The sequence below is a fragment of the Dermacentor andersoni genome, chromosome 9, assembly GCF_023375885.2.
Source record: "Dermacentor andersoni chromosome 9, qqDerAnde1_hic_scaffold, whole genome shotgun sequence".
NCBI classification, from domain to species: domain Eukaryota; kingdom Metazoa; phylum Arthropoda; class Arachnida; order Ixodida; family Ixodidae; genus Dermacentor; species Dermacentor andersoni.
In genome coordinates this window covers 16,469,242-16,488,047 of record NC_092822.1, presented here as the reverse complement: position 1 = coordinate 16,488,047, position 18,806 = coordinate 16,469,242, and the positions used below count along the sequence as shown (strand labels likewise).

Genomic DNA, 18,806 nt, shown 5'->3' with positions numbered 1-18,806 from the left:
ACCGCCACTGTACTAAAGCTATATTTAAAAGAACTGCGTAAGCGAAACCGCGTGACTGCATTAAGACATGTTCGTAATGACCCAACACTTAAAGCATTGTGAAAAGAGAAGCTGAAATAGAAGAGTCATATAAGATGTTAATGCGACATTTGTTGTAGGTGCTAATAATGCAGCATTAACATATTCGCTTACTGCGACTACATAAGCTTGGCGGCAACGTTTCTTTCGCATGTATGTAAATAGGAACATACTTTAGCGTCTTGAGTTATACATATGTTTGTAGTAGACATATATAAATGTAAATCAGAAAATCGTTGACGTAGCGCGCGGGCCATTGCACATATTACGCGCGTCATTACTGTCTGTGAATCCATCAAAATTGTTTGTGGAAGCAGCTTCGCGACACATGCTAGCAGAATTAGGACATCGCCGACTTAGAAGAACGCAGACTTGAAAGAATGTGTCTATTGGCTCAGAGTGCAGTTCATAAGAATTGTGTTAATCGATTAAAGAAAGCCAACCCAAAATGGTTCGTGTAGGTGTCCAAACATTCTCTTGAGCGCTTCGATCAAGCGCGGCTGATCAAAGAGTGATGCAACATCTCTGGGGTTCAAGGTACCCGGATTAATAAAATTTGGCGTTTGCATCCAGTGGGCTGCAGCCCCTCACGAGCGTTGTCTCCCAAATCGCGTATAAGCAGTGCAACGTTTTTGTTGCTTCGCGGTATCCCGATATAGAAAAGTGAACGTTCTGTATACGTACTATCCATCCGGGCTTCGTTAAGTTAATTTTATTTTTTACACATTTACAGTGAAGACATCGAAAATTTTGGGTAGCTGAAAGTCAGTGCCACCTACGAGCCGCTTCTGCCGCGCGTCCTGTGTTTTTGTACCGCACGTTGTTGTCTTTCCCAAGATGTCAATCGAATGCTGTGATCGTTCGGTATTAAAGGTCGTCGTCGCAGGAACGCGACCGCACTCCGCCGCGTCCTGCCGTGTTTCTCGCGATGCGACCGCACCGAAACTCTGCGGGCAGTACGGCGATGGGGTCGCTAAGGTAGCTGTCGTCGTCGCTGACGGCTGGGTCGCGCTGGGCGCTGCCGCCACTGCGGTACCAGTAGACGAGGAACCCGACGAACCAGGCGAGCATGGCTGCCATGACGAACACCAGGATCATGGAGAGCTTGTTAACGAGCCCTACGAAGAACTCGGGAGCAAAGTAGCCTTGCTGCGCCACCTTGACGGTGACGTCCTCGCCGGCAACCTCGTAGAGGTAGACGTTCATCTTGCGGAACAGGTAGCCCGAGTAGGCCTTGCGCTTCTCGACGTTCTCCACGTAGGACACTTCTACCTGCAAGCGAGCGAACATTGAAGGAAGGCTTGGGGGGTGGGGTATATAAAAGTGGTTCTAGAGAATGGGAGACCGGAAAGAGAGTTAGAAGGGCTGAAAGTTGCTCAAGTTGGGGGGGGGGGGGGGGGTATGAATTCATGTCATTAAAAAAGCCGCGTGTTGCGCAAGATGAGCACTGTAGCTACAGCATGCATGTTACGCGTTCGTTACACGCAGTTTTTCCTCGGGTTACCATGGCCATTGTTTCGGAAGGCTTCAAAAGGTACATTAACGTCTTCCAGTGCGCGCATGGTTGAAGAAAGCCTTGAGAGTAAGTAGAGCAGAGTCCTGCGTACGTTCACTCTCAGTGCCCGAAAGGAGAAACACGAATGCAGGCATACAAGGAAAACGCTAAAGAATATCCGCATAAAGCTTACACACGTACACACACACACACACACACACACACACACACACACACACACACACACACACACAAAATCATCATCATCAGCATCATTGTATTCATGCCCACTGCAGGACGAAGGCCTCTCCCTGCGATCTGCAATTACCCCTGTCCTTGCTTATTTCATTCTTGATTCTTTCGCGTAACGAAAACTGGCGCGCGCGCATGTATTTTCGCACACCCCTGCTACGAAATGTGGCGCACGCCGCGATTGGCACGCTAGCACTTGTGGGGACACCGGCCGCATAGCCGTACAGCGGTGACGCCATCATCATCACTGGAGTGGCGCTCATGTGCCCGGGCCATGGTCAGTGTGCCTGGCACGGGGAGCAGCGATCAGGAAGCTGAGTTTTGGGCTCAGTTGGTCTGCGCTCCGGACAGTAAAGGTTGTGCTTGGCATGTCTACCGCCCCCTGTGTCGTCTCTGAGAGCTTCGGCTGGCCACTGGCTCTGAAGCCACGGCCCTGAGCCCACAAATTGTACGTGCGATTGTAGCCTAACGGTTGTAACATCGGGCTGCTGTGCCGGGGAACAGATTTATTATTATTATTATTATTATTATTATTATTATTATTATTATTATTATTATTATTATTATTATTATTATTATTATTATTAAAGTACGAGCTGTTTGACAAGACAACAGCAGCACCCAGCAGCCACAGTCAGAAAAGTCCGGGAGGGTTCGCAAAGAAAGCTTGTCTTTAAAACTTCTAAAAACAAGACTAAGTCAACTGCTACGTCTGCGTTCTGAAGTGTACGGTGCAAAAAAAAATTAATAATAATAAAATTAGGTACGCCCGCAGTTTTAAACTCGCTCAAGCTGGCTTCTCCACATTATGCTTCGTTAGGAGGTGAAGCCAACGTTAGTGAGGTTCCTTCCTTGACAGGCGTCGACGCCTCCTGAGAATTCTGTGGACGCTTCTGCGCCTTTCTTTCACAGCTCGTAACTTGTATATAGTACTGTCGTAATGTCAAATAGCTAAGTCTGCGTGCATTCATGCACTGAAGCTATGACCACACGCACGGATCATTTCGTGTAACCTGAATTTATTACAACAATGCTTTTCGGAGAAGCCAGCTTTAGCCAAGCGCTGCCTTCCACGTCTTGCTTCTGTCAGCCTTTTCATTTGACAACCGATAGTCTACTGCCACCCCTTTCATTTTAGAGCACTGGCTCAGAGTATTTGTGCTTATGTGCATTTCTTTCGTAGCTGTGTAGTAACATGTACGCGTACATGCTACTGCTGATGGGACAAAAGATATATGCCTTCGTTAATGTGTAGATTCCCAAACGCGCGCAAGTTGGCTTCTCTGCAATAATGGTTTTCCTGAGGAGAAAAGAACTTCAGTCAAGATCCACTTATGAAAGGTCATAGTACTACGTACATTCCTGCTTCTTTTTGAAGCGTACTCGCCTCGTCCACTCAGGTTGATTTATCGCTCAAAGTCAAATAGCACTTTGGATTATTAGTGAATTGCTTAAAGAATCTGGTAGCGAACTATTTTAATCTGGCAGCTTTTCTTTCTTTTCTTTTTTTGCAATTCCAATTCAAGCGATGGCTTTAATACAAACAGAAATTCGACGCACGCGGCACCGCAAACATGAAACTTCGCTGCATCATTATCGTCGAATATGCAGAGTGCTGGCGATGCCAGGCATGCTTATGGAGCTATCCTTCAGCCCCATTCTTTCCAACTGTCTATGCTCTTCTGTCGGGTGAACCGTTCCATGTAATTAGTTAATTAAGTAAGATTAGTTATGCTACATTTTCAATATTTCCTTTAGGACCAAGTGCGTTTCGTTGCGTTGTAGAGGGGATTCAGAAGCGATCTATCCAATTTATTGCGGCAATGCATGCTAAGTGGTGATTTTTTCCGGCGTTTAAAGAAAGCCCGCAAACTATGAAATAAAACCACGTGACTGCGCTCATCCCCTGTCGTATTGCAGCGCTTTCAACCACGCTTCGTGCGAAAGAACCGTGCGCACGGACCGTGGCGAAGTGAGCGGTCGCGGCTCTAGGCATCGGCTTCACAGTGCGTCAGCATCTTTGGCGGTGCCACACGGAAATGAAGCGCCGTCGTCCCTCATAGTCTCGCTGTAGACGGGGATGTTCGCGCCTTTTCTGTCACGTGGCCGATCTGTCAGCAATCAGGTGCGCCGTGTCATTCCGGTGTGATTTCTGCGTGGATATCGGCGGCCATTTTACTCGCCGTCTTGTCAGCGCTGACATGATGAAACACAGTGCTACGAATCGATACTATGACAAGGTCGTGAAAAACTAGGGCACTGAACACACACGAAACGCAACCATGTGTGTTTCACATTGCGCTTCATGTGTGCCTAGTGTCTTAGTCATTCACGTCCTTGTCCACGGTATTGCTTCGCAGCGCAGTACTCCAACGTGTCACAGGACCAAATGACCCACTACAACAAATTATTGTCAGTTCTGTTTGACCCAGAGGGGTACCCTCTCTGATCGGCTCAAACGCCATTGTAGAATTCACCGATGTCCAAGATAGCACCGCCGGCTTAAAATCGTTTGGTGATTAGCTTAAATGGTTCCTTGTGCAGACGTGCCTACCTGTAGGTTTGCAAAGTATTCGATGATCTTCCAAGGCAGCATCGGATCGTCCACGGAGTAGGTGACGTTGTCGAAGTCAAATTCCAATGACTGCCTAGTCTCTGCAGAGGGCAGCGAGTAGTTGGCTCCAGCATCCACCTTCACTCGTGCAGTGGGCTTGCCTGTAACAGTGAGGCCATAAACGTATTTCGGTAGTGGTAATCCCATTCCTTTTTTGCTGCGCGGTGCATTCAAAGCGGCGGTGTCGCGCTTTCCGCTTTGGACGATTCATCGAAGTCACGTGTCGTGGTGATCGACGTAGCTAGCAATGCGTTTTACGTGGAGGCGTTTGTGCGCGTGACCTTCACTCTGGTTGAGAGCGCAGCATTCTGGAGAGGTTGGGCGCGCGGCGTTTGGTTTGAAATTTCTGCTGTTCTCACGGGGGCGCACAGAGCTAAATACTTATCTGACACGACCGTCAGCGCGTGATGTATACGCTGCGCTTGTCTCTGTTTAACTGACAGCTCAACAATATTGTTGACCTAAGGAAGACAAGTGCAAAAACTAGTCAAATCTAAATACTACTATCGGCCTTTCAATTCACCTTTGCTTATGTAGCTGCTCAACAGTGCTATTCACAAAAATGTCGACCGTGAGCAGCAAAAGATGTTTTAGTCACGAAACCAAAAGGCCTTAGCTCACATGGTGGTAATATTCTCGCCAACGTGAAACTTTGGAGCGCAGCTCTGAGGCTAGCGTCGGCGTTGTCCCTCGTAACCGAGCGAACGAGCACAGCGAAAGATGAAAGTGAGCACGGAGCGCAGTGGGGGATGAAAGACGCGAGGAGGAAAGCGAAAGAGCATGTGCAGCGGAACCTTGAGGCGGAAAGCGGAGGAAGAGGGTACAGCGAAAGGGCGAGAGGAAAAGCATGTGGCAACGGTGGCTACGAGATGGCGCCAGAGTATCACGCATCGTCTGGGAGGTCTGTCGGCGGCGGCGGCTGTGAATCGCGCCCGCGCGTCACCCATACGCTGGCTCTCGCGATCTCCAGATTAGCTAGGCAGTGCTGCTACACTTCGCTGCATTTGCAACGTGCCGCACGATACAGATTGTCCGCGCCAGCCAATATATCGCGAAATGAAAACACTTATGGAGTGCGCTCAAATTTGAAATTAGGGAGTATGGTAATCGCCGGTGTTGTTTTTTTACTTTGTTTAAGCAAGCTCTTACTTTTTTATCTCCATGTAGAGGTGCATCTCAAGAACACATAATGACCTTGTCAAGTCGAGTACCAAACATTTACCTTTAAAGCCATATTGCTGACGTACTGTATCTTGCTTAGTTTTTAGAGGCACCTTTTAATATTTCATTCGGTACATATTTGAGCAATATAAAGAACAAAATAAAGCAATAAGAACATACTAGGGAAAGTATTTCTTATCTTGGCGGTTAATAGGTCAAGATGGCCAAACCTGGCGAGAGGCCCTTTAAGAGAAACGCTTCGTGCTTGCCAGTAAGCGTTGCTTCTTCTCCGAGCTCGCTTTCATTAAGTCTTCTGTGCTCCAGGGCTTTCAAGACCTCCTTAAGGGGAAACTAATTTTCTTAAAGAGAAAAAGTATATCACCTGTATTGCCCCTTCTACAACATCAAAAACGCCACTCTTACAGCGATAATAGGTCTGGTAAATTAGAAAAGGGGCGAAGAGAATAGCAGTGGCGACGCCACCATGAAGTTCCTGCATCCGCTCTCCATTACGTTATCGATTTTGACGGCGTTACAGTGTACTAGAATTCTAGTACACTGTAACGGCGTCCGCTGGGGCCTGGTTATTGTTGATCGGCAATAATGGACTGTGTTGTCAAATAGCCAAAAATTGAACATGTCAATGTTCGCAAATCATTATTGAGCCAACGTGGCCTCAAATACGTAAAAAAAAAATTACTATAACGCATATATATGTGTGGTCACACTGGCGTACCGGCGCTATGGTTGTGGAGCGAAATCCACAAAATTGATTCACCTTCATAGTCTCTTCTAATAATCAACTATTTAATGAAATTAATGAAAATTAATATATTTTCCAAAAAGAATACTTTATCATTCTAATGTGATTTAGCGTTTCTTTAGTGTCACTTTAACACACACACGCCGAAGTGTATTCCTGGCACATTTTTCGTCGTCCTTTCTATTTGACGTCTTGCTTTGCGTAAGCAGTAAACTAAAGCAGTAAACACGGCTGAAACACCCTCTGTGCTGTTCCTAAGTTAGAATGCGCGCAAGAAAAATGTGAGGTGTCAAGGGTGCGAGACACCTTAGTGTCGTGCCAACGTTTCTTTATATAAAAGGACTTTGTCACTGGCGTCCAAAGTACCATGGTAGACGATATTTCTCCGACGTAAAGATCGTCGGACTATCATAATCGATTTGAAGGTGGCAACTTTAGGCTTAACTGAGCTAGGCTGATCTGTTCTCGACCGCTTTAATTTTGCGAGGAGGCACATTTTAGATCGCGATTTACTTTTTTTGCCGCCATATATAATAGCGCTTTTGCTTAGGATTAATCAAGTCATCGTCGCGCCAGATTAGACTATATCCCCTTCGGTCGATGCAAACACAATCACTACTTTCATACCGTCAGACACGGCAGTCCCATCACATCCGCGCTTTTTGCTCGTCGATGGTAATCACACCGATGTGCTTAGTTACAGCCCATGGGGCTTAACGATCATCGCTAGACGACATTCAAGAATTCAAGATTCGCATCGCACGTTTGCATCTGATGACATTGGTGTCACAATGAAGTGTCGGGTGAGATTGGTAAATATATCTTTCCAAAGCGCACCTTTGATGACTACCCTGCCGGGCATCCATGGCATGTCATTAGCAGCCCAGGGTGGGCCGGACGTGTCCGCAATGGGCTGAAACGGCCCCCGCGTCCTGGTCGCGGCCTCCCAACTGGTGGGGTTCCTGGCCATGCCATGGCTGCGACACAGCTCCGGGTCGCCAAGCAGCTCGCAGAGGCTGTCGAAGAAGCCAGCCTGAGCCGATGGAGCCGCCACTGTCAAGAGCAGTACGGCGAGCAGCTGGGCCGACCACCGTGCCGCGGCACGGCCTGCCATGCCAACGGCAATCGGCCGGACAATAGATTGGATTGGATAAGTACGATAAGAGTGTCGGATAATTATCATCATTTTGTCATTCTACCGATCCTCCAGTGTTGGTAGGTCAACGTTTATAGTATCTATCAACGTTGGGGTATGTGCCAGTGACCCGAGAGACTGGTATACCCAGTCCACTGCCGAACTATCATGATCTGCAGCGTCAATGATAGCGGGAGCAGCGCCCCCATCTCCTCTATATATCTAGCCAGCTGATTAGTACCAGCTGCCTCTCAGTTTTTCTCTGCTCTGCCCGATAATTATTTTGGGACCACCAGACTAAGTTTTCGTATTACCGGTATCCGTTCCCTTGCTGCTAATATAACAAAGACAACCGCTTATCTGTTTTATAGAACATGTATGGAACATCGCTGTGGCGCCGTTTTATTACGACGCGTGGAACATCGCCGTTTCAATACGCAAAAATTCACGTCATCATCGAGAACGACTCGCCGTTTGTCCTCATAGATTTTGTGCTAAACATCATTTATTATTTATCTTTAGTTTGCCATCTTGCTCTTTGGGTGAATTTCGCCATTAGTTTCGTAATCGGCCGTATATCACCGTATTTCGGGAAGATAGAAATGAAGAAACTTTGTTTGAGCAAGGCAGATCTGTCGTCCTGTCTACGCGTCGCCTTTCGGCGCCCGGCGGAACTCCCTAAATGTTTTGTTACCTAATTGCGGCGAAATTGCATTTGTGGCGCCGCTTTAATTTTAGCCATCACGGCCAGCTAGGCGGGGAACCGATTTCGTAATACTTGTAACAACAGTACAGTATGCCATGAAACAATCCGTTCACGCGCACATTTAACGCATCACGCTTGCAATGACCGGGCAACCGGTGCGGTCCAGGCCTTGCGGAGACTTCCGACATTCCAGACAGGCACTCTTGCCCACGTTTTTTTGTGCCAATGATAACGACATGTCTTTTTTTTTTTTTTTTAGCGAGTGCCATTTCATTACCCTAGCCAATTCTCCATAGTGGGTACGAGCCACAGCGCATCAGACCCGGCCCAGCGGCAGGGGCAGCCGGCAAAGCCATGAAGGCCTCCGCTGCCGTCTTATTTGCGCTGCAGACCCTGTGTCTGCTCGGAGAGCACGGAGCCACTCAGAGCCGGCAGTACGACGACGCTCGCATCGCCGACGAGCTGGGACGCTTGCTCAAGCTGCCGCAGCCACTTCGCTACGCCGGGCCGAACTTCCACTTCGAGTACCCAGTGCTCGCCAACAACGGCGTCACCTTGGCGGTGAGCGAGCTCATTTTGCCCACTGCGACCGTTACGTCGCCGGGAGCTCCGCACTGAACAAACTGATGGGCATAGGTTGGAATGCATAGCTTTCTTTGGCTGCCGTGCGCGTTTGCTTGGACTTGGTATCGGCGTTATCTTGCCTGAGGGAGAGCACAATGCCGGGACGCTCGCGACAGGCCTCACTGCGCGAGAGGAGGGCCGTCGGGATAATAATAAGTTTAAGGGGCTTTACGTCGGCAGCTCTCTCTCGCGCTTCTCTGCGGACAATTAAGTTGCGGCATCTAGCACAGAGCTGCCACGAAGTCCGCACGAGGCGCGTTAGGCAAGATAGTCGCCAATGCACACACGCACACGCACATAAAGAAGGGACAAAAGTTTTAAAGGCTTTTCTTTGTCACTGACATCACACGCCCAGGAAACCGAGCAGGTGTCAAGGGGTTCCTTGAAAGGGGTTCCAGCGGCAAACACCCAGTGATCCAAGTTGGTGTGAAAGAGGCTGATACAGACGAACATGCACCAAGCTGGGTGAAGTTCCTACAGAATGCTAATCACATCGAAACATGTGCAATGGTTGTTTTCGAACGCGGTTCCCTCAACAGAGCAGCTCGATGCTCTACTCAATAGACAATGAACTACCGAGTGATTCAAGTTGGCTTGAAAGAGGTCAGAGACAGACCGAAAGACAGACCGCGAACGTGGTGAAGTGTCCAAAGAATGGTAATTGCTTAATGTGGAGAATCGGGCGTGTTGGTACATATTTGAAAATGTTATCAAGAAGAGTAAAACTCGTATGACACGGGAAATCGCAGAATCTGAACGGATTTCTAGACTTGTGGAAGGATGTGTCAGCATGGCCTCCATCACTTTATCAGACAGAGCTTGCATACTTATGCACGCGCAGATGATAACCCCTGGCTCGGGCAGCACGCATATATTCGTGAATCATACACAAAAATGTTGGAAGTTCAGCTGCGCTCGTTCTTGTCGTCTCGTCTCAGTGCGTGTCTATTTAATTGCGCTGCTGCCTTTTCAAATGATAATTCCATTAAAACTGCGAAGAGGTGTACAGGTCATACAGTAGGAACCCCTGTGGGTGAAAGAGGTGGATTAAAAAAGTTGCAGTTCCGTCCGAAAGGCGAAGCATTGATTACGATAGCAAATTATTAGACAGCTATACGAAGTAAAGATAGCAGTTTCATCGACTGCATGAACTTGTAAACATTCGCTTAGTAACAAGCATGGTGTCACGCGCGCACAGGCAAGCGTGAACACATCTCACTCGATGACCGCGGACACTCGCTATCAAAACACTGCCGTGAGGAAGCGCGGCAGCAGCAGCAGCGAGCGAATTGACCTTCGTGCTGCATCTCGCTTCAACGCGAACCAAGCGGCGAGAACAGAGCGCACGGGAAGCTATCGGCCTCGGGGCACTCTGTTCCCACCGCAGATCGCGTGCAGCCGCCGCCCGAGTTGCCGCGAGGGGCCAGAAAGGAGGGGAGACTGTCGCACGCTCTTCGCGAGAAGGCGCCGAAGGGGCCGAAGGGCGCATTCTCTAACGTTCTCTCGGGCAATAGAGTTGCGGGGAGGGGCCGAAGGGGGGAAGGCGGGACTGTCGCTCGCTCACTCGTTCGGACTATTCGCTTACATTGACAATCTATTCATTTATTTCATAATACCCCTAAAGGGGGGCCCCGAAGGGGTATTACATAGGGGGAACCGATACATGAAAAAATGCGAGCTTTGCGCGTTACGAAAAAAGAACTAAAGTACACAAAAGTTATACAAAAGTACGGTGTCTAGCAAAGTATACAAGTAAAACGATATACAAAATACATTAGTCAAGTGAAAATCAAAGAGAAAATACAAAACTGTCTGAGAAAACAAATAAGGGAATTAAATAGACACAATGTAAAAGAAGTAAAACGAGCCACGCTCTATCTACCCAAGGTTCTACCTTCCGCTGCTGGCTAGAGCATTGCGCGCATGCGCACTGTATAAGCACAGAGTTGCTGCTGAGCTGTCGTGCGACTTAATTATGTCACTGTTCTGAGCGTATAATGGTCAGTAAACGTCAAGCTAACGTTTTCCAGCATTTCACCGTACGATGTCAAAAGCCAACGGTTTCCCGTGGATGTCATGTCGTGCATCATCGAGGTGCGATGCCTGCTGGCGGCGCTGCTCATATCCTGCCAGCATAAGGAGCTGTCTTCATACGCACACCTACGCTCAAGTGCGTGAAGGTTCCCTACGCCAGCGTTATTGGACACCTGGTAGCTGCCAGGAAGCGCTGTTCCTTTTGGCATGCAGGTTTTGTCGTGGGGAGGTTAGGGGTTCGGCTTTTACCGTTGGCAAGTTGTTTTAGAGCGCAGCTCTGAGGCGCCCGTTCCTGCGTTGACCGTCGACATCCCTCGGCGTAACCGGGCGAACAAGCACAGTGAAAGATGGAACAAACGCGGAGCGCAGCTGGGGATGAAAGACGGCGATAGCGGAGAGCAGGAGGAGGAAAACGGAGGAGGCTACAGTGAAAGCATGAAGCGGAAAGTGGAGGAGAGTATGGCGAAAGGGTGAGGAAAGCAGAGTGGCACCGTACGAGATGACGCCGTGGCAGCATGCGCCGTAGTGCGCCGATGACGCCATGCGGCGAGCGCGTCCACCGATACCATATATGGAAACAAAGCGCTGCCGTGTGCTTCGGACACACATCGCATGTGCTAATTCGCCCGCGCTGCCGCCGCTAGAGCATACGCTCCGCGCGAGACACGCGTTCCCGTGTTCGCGCTTTCTTAACAATGAGCGACGCAACCGGTAAAATTAAAAACAGCTTAAAGTGTCCCTGATTGAGCTGACAAGCACAGAGCATACATTGCGCGATAACGATCGTGTCTGCAAAGTCTTACATCGCTGCGCGCTGCAGAAAGATCTTAAATTCCGAACCGAACGCCGTTTTTCCTTCTCCTCGCGGCCGCCGCACTCAAAAGACGGACGGTGACGTAATCGTGCGCCTGCGTAATCGTGTCCGCATTGTGACGTAGCTCGTGGTGACTTCTAGAATTATTCAATACATCTGTTATCTGTGTGATCTGTTGCTTGAATTGACGAATTGAAGTCTAGAGAAATAATAAAACACACAAACGGAATGTCCGCGTTTTTTTGTTTTACTTCGCACCGAAGCAAGAGAGATGTACTTCCGCTTCGTCTGCTTGTTCCCAGAGTCGTGCGGTCACGTGCACAGGTACCGAAACTATGCCTTCTACCGCGTTCTAGCGCGTGTTCATGCTCTGCGAGCCACTTGTTCTGCCTCAGTATTCGTGTAGCACTGTATTATACCGCTAGTCATGTTTCCTTGTGCACAGCGCGCAAAACCTTGCGCTGCGCGAACGAGACAACTACAGTTACTGTATACGCTACCAAAGGTAGCGCCTTTGGTAGCATATACAGTAAAACTCTAGAGACAACAGCCCGCGCGCGACGCCGTCGGCGAAAGTGCGTAGCGCCGGAAAAAAAAAGGGGGAGGGTAAAAAGATAATACATGAAGGCGGGGCCTGCGACGTATGCGTCACGCGATCATCGAGGTTCGGTATGGGAGAACGCAGGGAAGGAATTTCGCTTGCGTAGGCTAGACGGGGCGAGTAGAGAGCGTCTCGCTTGGCAGTCTCAAGGCTCAAGCCTCAAGGCTATTAATAGCCTCAAGGCTATTAATGAGCCGATTTGAAAATTTTTTGCGGCAGAATGATCAAGAGATAGGATAGAATTCGCGGAACTATCAAAACTGATCAACAAGACGAAAATAAGTGATATTCGAAACTACAACGTAAGAAAGACTGAAGAAGCCGTAAAAAATGGACGCAGCCTGAAATCAGTGAGAAAAAAACTTGGAATAGAACAAACCCAGATGTATGCACTGAAAGATAAGCAGGGTAATATCATCAGCAATCTCGAAGATATAGTAAAAACAGCGGAAGAATTCTGTACTGACCTATACAGTACCCAGAGGATTCAGGATACCTCAATTGTAAACAGTAAAGAACAGGATACAGGTACTCCTATAAGTAGCGATGAGGTCAGAAGGGCCTTGCAAGACATGAAACGAGGAAGAGCGGCAGGAGAAGATGGAATAACAGTCTATGTAATCAAAGATGGAGGAGACAAAATGCTTGGAAAACTGGCGGCTCTTTATATGAAATGTCTATCGACTGCAGGGGTCCCAGAAAACTGGAAGAATGTGAAGATTATACTAATCCACAAAAAGGGAGACGTTAAAGAATTGAAAAATAATAGGCCCATTAGCTTACTCCCAGTATTATATCAAATATTTACCAAAATAATCTCCAATAGAATAAGAGCAACACTGGACTTCAGTCAACCAACGGAACAGGTGGGCTTCAGGAAGGGATCTCTACAATGGGTCACATCCATGTCATTAATCAGGTTATCGAGAAATCCGCAGAGTATAATAAGCTTCTCTATACGACTTTCATAGATTATGAAAACGCATTTGATTCAGTAGACATACCAACAGTCATAGCAGCATTACGTAATCAAGGAGTACAGAACGCTTACATAAATACCTTAGAAAATATCTACAGAGGTTCCACAGCTACCTTAACTCTACAGAAGAGCAGGAAGATACCTATAAAGAAAGGGGTCAGACAGGGAGACACAATCTCTCCAATGCTATTCACTGCGTGCTTAGAAGTATTCAAGCTATTAACCTGGGAAGGCTTAGGTTTGCCAATGACATAGTTCTATTCAGCAACAGTGCAGACGAGTTACAACAAATGATTGAGGACCTTAACAGAGAGAGTGTAAGAGTGGGGTTGAAGATTAATATGCAGAAGACAACCATAATGAAAAATAGAAGGGCAAAGGAACAAAAGTTCAGGATCGCCAGTCGGCCTCTAGAGCCTGTGAAGGAGTATGTTTACTTAGGTAACCTAATTAATCACAGGGAACCCTGATCATGAGAAGGAAATTCACAGAATAAAAGTGGGTTGGATCGTATACGGCAGACATTGCCAGCTCCTGACTGGAAGCTTGCCATTATCATTGAAAAGGAAGGTGTACAATCAGTGCATTTTACCAGTGCTGACATATGGGGCAGAGACTTGGAGACTGACAAAGAAGCTTGAGAACAAGTCAAGGACCATGCAAAGAGCGATGAAACGAAGATTGCTAGGCATAACGTTAAGAGACAGAAAGAGAGCGGTTTGTATCAGAGAGCAAACGGGTATAGACGATATTCTAATTGACATCAAGAGAAAGAAATGGAGCTGGCCAAGTCATGTAATGCGTCGGTTAGATAACCATTGGACCATCAGGGTTACAGAATGGGTACCAAGAGCAGGAAAATGCAATCGAGGACGACAGAAGACTAGGTGGAGCAATTAAATTAGGAAATTCACGGGCACTACTTGGAATCGGTTGGCGCAGGACAGGGGTAATTGGAGATTGCAGGGAGAGGCCTTCGTCCTGCAGTGGACATAAAACAGGCTGATGATGATGATGATGCTCCCTAGAGGACGCGTAACAACTTCCAGTGTATAACCAAATTTTACTATGGGGCCTGGTGAGGGGCCCTTTAAGAGCTGCGTTAAAATTTTGCATTAAGGAGCATCGTAATCGTTCTCGATTTCTTTTTTTGTCCACTTTCATGTTTTTATCATTTCTATATTCCAATTAAAATGACAACTAGTTCCCCCAATACTTTGTTATCTGATCGTTTCGTATGGTTGTGGCCAACAAAGATATGACCACTCAGTTTCCCTTCTGCTAGTGTTCCAAGCAAAGCATAATGACAATTAAGGTGATGCAAGCACCACTGAATCTTCCTGAAGTTAAACGACTTGCAGCTTGTGGAAAGGGTAACATGCTCTTGATTGGTGTCACATTCATTCACATGTTTACAGGAGACCGGAGCAAGAATGCGTGAGTTAAGCGCAGAATTGTGCAGGGCACGACGTATAGCCTGGACGACTTCTCGCTGCCCTGGCGCCTAGTGAGCCACTATGCACAGATGCAGCTGAGCACCTACAAGATGGCAACCGGGAACCCAGCCATGAGGGCCGCCATAGCGCGTCACAATGTGGCACGCATGATGGACTTCCTCAACCACGTCGAGATGGCTGGTTCGCGGAGAGCACAGTTCGGCCATGGCAGCGTTCAAGTGGTCCAGGTACGCATACATACAAAGCACACGCGATGTGCTCGCAAAGCGCACCCGTGATGCTACCTGCTGCCAGTGTCCGAGCAAACTATTCCGTTTACTTTGATCACTTGTGACCCACTGATGTGGCTAATCCTCTTTGAGAGTGGATTGAGAATACATGGTTGGCCCGTCTCAGTTCCAACCATAAGCAATGTCGTCTCCATGCAGCCTACCTAGTGCAGGGCCCCATAAAATAAGAGCAACAGTGACAACATTGACGTTTTCTTCTCCTCAATTAATGGTTTCATCGTGGCGATTATGAGCTTTGAATCCTTAAAAAGTGTCGAGACATCGCATCCATGGCAAGAGCTACCAGTGTCTTGGATGGTATTTGGGACTGCTTCTTCAGTATTTGTACTCTCTATAAAATCTTTCGACGTATCTTTATCACTATTTTTCTTTATTTGACATTCTTTTCTTGTCATTATCTTGGGTTTTAACTGAAACCAGCAATAGCTTTGCTGAAGTGGGCACATATTTAAGTATGTTCTACAAGCATGACCAGTTTCCCCATACCCCCCCATCAGGACAAAGTGCTCGACACCATGTTGGACTTTGCAAAATTTGCCCCTGTGAAACTGGGATCCTGCCACATCGCAGGAATCTGGGCTGATGTCCGAGGTGAAGCTGGTGTCCGAGGTGAACGTATATCTCGTAGCGTCCCTGGTGGCTGCGCTAGTCATCTTATTCACTGCCTACTGTTCCTGCGTCATCGCCAAGCACGTGTCTTGCCTCCTAACGGACACTGTGCCACAGCCTGTAGCCCAAGAACGAGCACGTCTCCTGCTGCAAGCGGCTGAGTGATGCACCAGTGCTGTGCGCCTTTGCCCATGCACTGCCAGATGCAACATGAAGGCATGGGTGAAGGGCATCCAGGTGTGCTACTAGGCTTAAAAGCCTAGCAACCATAAAACCATAAAAGCCTACATGTTAAGACTTGCAGAACTACGTCTGGCGCAGTAGTTGCACTCTGTATCACAAGCTGTTGTCAGTACTGTGAAAAGCACGGCTAGCATGGGCCAATCAAGATTGCAATATCCTGCAGGCACATGCCATGTTTCGTGTTCGAGCTAGAGCGAGTCTCGATAGCTTCCAAAACCATGCGAGCCAACAGGTTGCCAGTGCTCCAGTAAAATTTTGCAATACCTGGCTGATCTTTCGCACTGTGTCTAAGCAGCAAATTTCTCCATGGCAGGACCAGCACCACCAGTGCATGTATATGACCACCGAGATCAGGCAGTGCGCGCAGGCTTGCTCACTGCTCAGTCTCTCAGGCTATGGAATGCAGCGTGTATCACAGGCAACGTTAGTGCGTGCTTCTTTTTCTACGTCTTCCATGTTTTAGCGCTCGAAGCCTTTATTAATGCGACGTTAGTATCACGCAGGTGTGTAGTAGTGTCAAGAAGGAAGCAAAGAGCAGGTCGAGTGAAAGAGGGCTACAGTGACGATTAGCCACAAACATGATTTTGAAATTGAAGCTTGAGAGTGTGTTCTTCAGATTGCTTAGCTTTGAAGTCTCGCAACTCTCGTTCTCGAGCAGAGCATTAAGGTTGGTCTTAAGGCATTTCTTTAATCATACAGAAGCCATTGATACCCTGTTTAGCAAAATCTGAGGAACAATTATGTTGCAAATCGTTGCAGAAAATAAAGGAAGCTTGAATAAGATTAGAGCCAAAGAAGTGACAAACAAAAATGGATGTCATATACTAAATAAGCACACAATATTACATACGTGTATGTACTACAAGTTTTCAGCACCATACATTGGAGAATAAAGGTTTTTGGAAATTTTTGGTTTAGGACCCTTGACTTTAGTGTCCCTTTAAGACGTGTAAGCCACATCTTGAACCCTGCACTTTGTCCCCCATTTTATCTGCAGATGGCATGCAAGTGTGCTACGCAATCTGATGCCAGGAATAAATGATGACACACTCGGATATATGACAACTTCTTGCTTTACTTCAGGCATTACAGTCCCTCAAAAAAAAAAAAAAGAGAAAAGCAAATCGTCTCTGCAATGAGACTGATGACAACAGCCTTGGTTCAGCATTCAGGTCAGCTATATGTACATTTCTCGGCCACACAAGAGTGTTGGCGGCCAATTCTCAACAAGCCAAGGCAAAAAAGGCTCAAGAAAACGTTCCCATGGGGTAGCAATAACGCAAAGCCAGGGCAGGACCATGCTGGTTAATTACGCATTTTCAAAGTATGCTACACCGGCGAAAAGGCTTCGCTTCTGCTTTTGATGACAACAAATATGAAAATCATCAGCAGGCTCCGGCATTAAAATACTATATAACTGGAGGGAAATGAGCCAGTCCCGACTTTTACACTTCGCTGCTTCGACTGCGTCGCAACCCCGCATAATCGAACGAACAAGAAATAAGGTGGTACGAGCAACCAAGCACTGCAACTTTAGAGATGAGCTTCCTGTAACTGTCTTTTATGCTACAATGCATTGCAAAGTTGATCATTTAATGTTCAGCATAATGTGGGCTACGAGAAAAACAAAGCCTCCCAAGAACAGAAGTGTAGATGGCTTGTACTGACACCATCGCGATTGCCAAGCTGGTGAACCACTAGCCCGGCAAAAAGCTGCTCGTTTCTCCTTTTACATGTGCAGTGAATGGTTCGCCAACATGGTCTCCATAACGTCACGTGCATGCCATCTACTACACTAAAGATTTCTTGGCAAGACTCGCCTTCTGTAAATGCTCAAGAAATGAAGGACCCAAAATGTAAAAAGATTACTGCAGAATATCTCTTGCACACTTCACACATAACAGAGACAGAAAGTATGCAGGAATGTCAAACAATTTCTACAAGAAGGCCCGCTATAGCCCGAGAGACACCAGGCTTTTGCGAGCATAGCATCTGCACTTCCTGGCTGAATTGGCATTCGTGTTGAAAAGAGCAGCAGTAGCGACAAGGTGCGATGGTCACAGAGTGGAATCCTTCGAAGGCGCAACAGAGATAGAGAGACAAGAAAACAAACGAGTCTATAACGCTAGTCCCCTTCTCTTTCTTTTTTCCCTCCCTATCCGACCGCAGAGATGATGACCTGGCAGACGTCGAGGTCTTTGCTGCGCACAGCGAGGTTCATGGTGACACCCTGCGCGACGCCCGTGGTTGCCAGCCGTGCCCGCACCAGCACATCATGGCCACCCCGATAAACGCCAGCCAGCAGTAGCGTGTGTGAGCTCTTGCCATCGGGCACCTTGTCCGAGCGCTCGCAAACTTGCATGCCCAGGAACTGGATGATCTGGTGCACAGCATCTGCGAGGGCGGCAGCATCGTACGCTGAAGTTTCTTCCAATATGATTTAAACTGTCTTAATTATTTAAATGTCATGAATTAAGCAAGCCTGCCTGCTTGTTAACTTTGTGAAGAAATGTCAAGGAAGATGTCAAATCATCGTGAAGTGTTCACTGCAGTTAAATGTTTATAACATTTTAATATAGAGTGATCCAAAATTAACAGGAGAAATGAATACTTAGCAGTTTGAAAAAAAAAAATATTGCAGCAAAATGCTTTCACATGAACCATGTTAAAAAATTTGTAACTAGAGGCCTTACAGCCAAAGTAGTTACAATTGTTGTCGACAAGTGTGTCCACTCATTTGTGCAAACTTCTGTGGGATGATAACACCACAAGCTGTCAGTGAATAATGTAATTAATCTGTCTATATAATTTCTTATTTTAAAAAATTCTGAATATTCCTTTTTTGAAAATTGCATCTTGCTAGGGTCTAGCCATTTCAAGTTAATAAATTTGTACTTTTTCCATTTGGATCACCTTATGTAAAGACTTCTGCTTGGACAGACAAACAAGAC

At 47.2% G+C, this 18,806-nt stretch overlaps 3 protein-coding genes across 6 annotated transcripts in view; 1 reads left to right on the top strand and 2 right to left on the bottom strand.

Annotated features, from left to right (window-relative positions):
- Positions 1-769: 769 nt before the first annotated feature.
- LOC126527112 (uncharacterized) lies at positions 770-7,699 on the bottom strand. The gene is made up of 3 exons (XM_050174852.3): positions 7,201-7,699; positions 4,380-4,540; positions 770-1,350 (listed from the first exon to the last, which is right to left on the bottom strand). Exons 1-3 carry the CDS (start codon positions 7,547-7,549, stop codon positions 946-948), a joined length of 915 nt encoding a protein of 304 aa, XP_050030809.1. The 5' UTR covers positions 7,550-7,699; the 3' UTR covers positions 770-945.
- An 85-nt stretch (positions 7,700-7,784) lies between these two features.
- LOC126527103 (uncharacterized) lies at positions 7,785-16,974 on the top strand. Its single transcript, XM_055068563.2, has 3 exons — positions 7,785-8,765; positions 14,719-14,940; positions 15,574-16,974. The coding sequence occupies exons 1-3, from the start codon at positions 8,559-8,561 to the stop codon at positions 15,775-15,777; spliced, it is 633 nt and encodes a 210-aa protein (XP_054924538.1). The 5' UTR covers positions 7,785-8,558; the 3' UTR covers positions 15,778-16,974.
- The window catches only part of gammaCOP (coat protein (coatomer) gamma), a 44,777-nt gene continuing 42,881 nt past the window's right edge, over positions 16,911-18,806 (bottom strand). For all 4 annotated transcript variants that reach the window (XM_050174826.2, XM_050174829.2, XM_050174830.2 and 1 more), the window contains one exon: positions 16,911-18,249. In XM_050174826.2, coding sequence (XP_050030783.1) covers positions 18,011-18,249 — 239 coding nt within the window. In that variant the 3' untranslated portion in view covers positions 16,911-18,010. The remainder of the gene's footprint in view (positions 18,250-18,806) is intronic.

Coding starts and splice junctions, on each gene's coding strand:
- LOC126527112 (XM_050174852.3), bottom strand. CDS start 7,549: ATGATGATAATTATCCGACACTCTTATCGTACTTATCCAATCCAATCT. Junction 4,541..7,200: donor CGGCAGGGTAGTCATCAAAG/GTGCGCTTTGGA, acceptor TCACTGTTACAG/GCAAGCCCACTGCACGAGTG. Junction 1,351..4,379: donor AATACTTTGCAAACCTACAG/GTAGGCACGTCT, acceptor GCTCGCTTGCAG/GTAGAAGTGTCCTACGTGGA.
- LOC126527103 (XM_055068563.2), top strand. CDS start 8,559: ATGAAGGCCTCCGCTGCCGTCTTATTTGCGCTGCAGACCCTGTGTCTG. Junction 8,766..14,718: donor ACAACGGCGTCACCTTGGCG/GTGAGCGAGCTC, acceptor AGAATTGTGCAG/GGCACGACGTATAGCCTGGA. Junction 14,941..15,573: donor GCAGCGTTCAAGTGGTCCAG/GTACGCATACAT, acceptor GCCACATCGCAG/GAATCTGGGCTGATGTCCGA.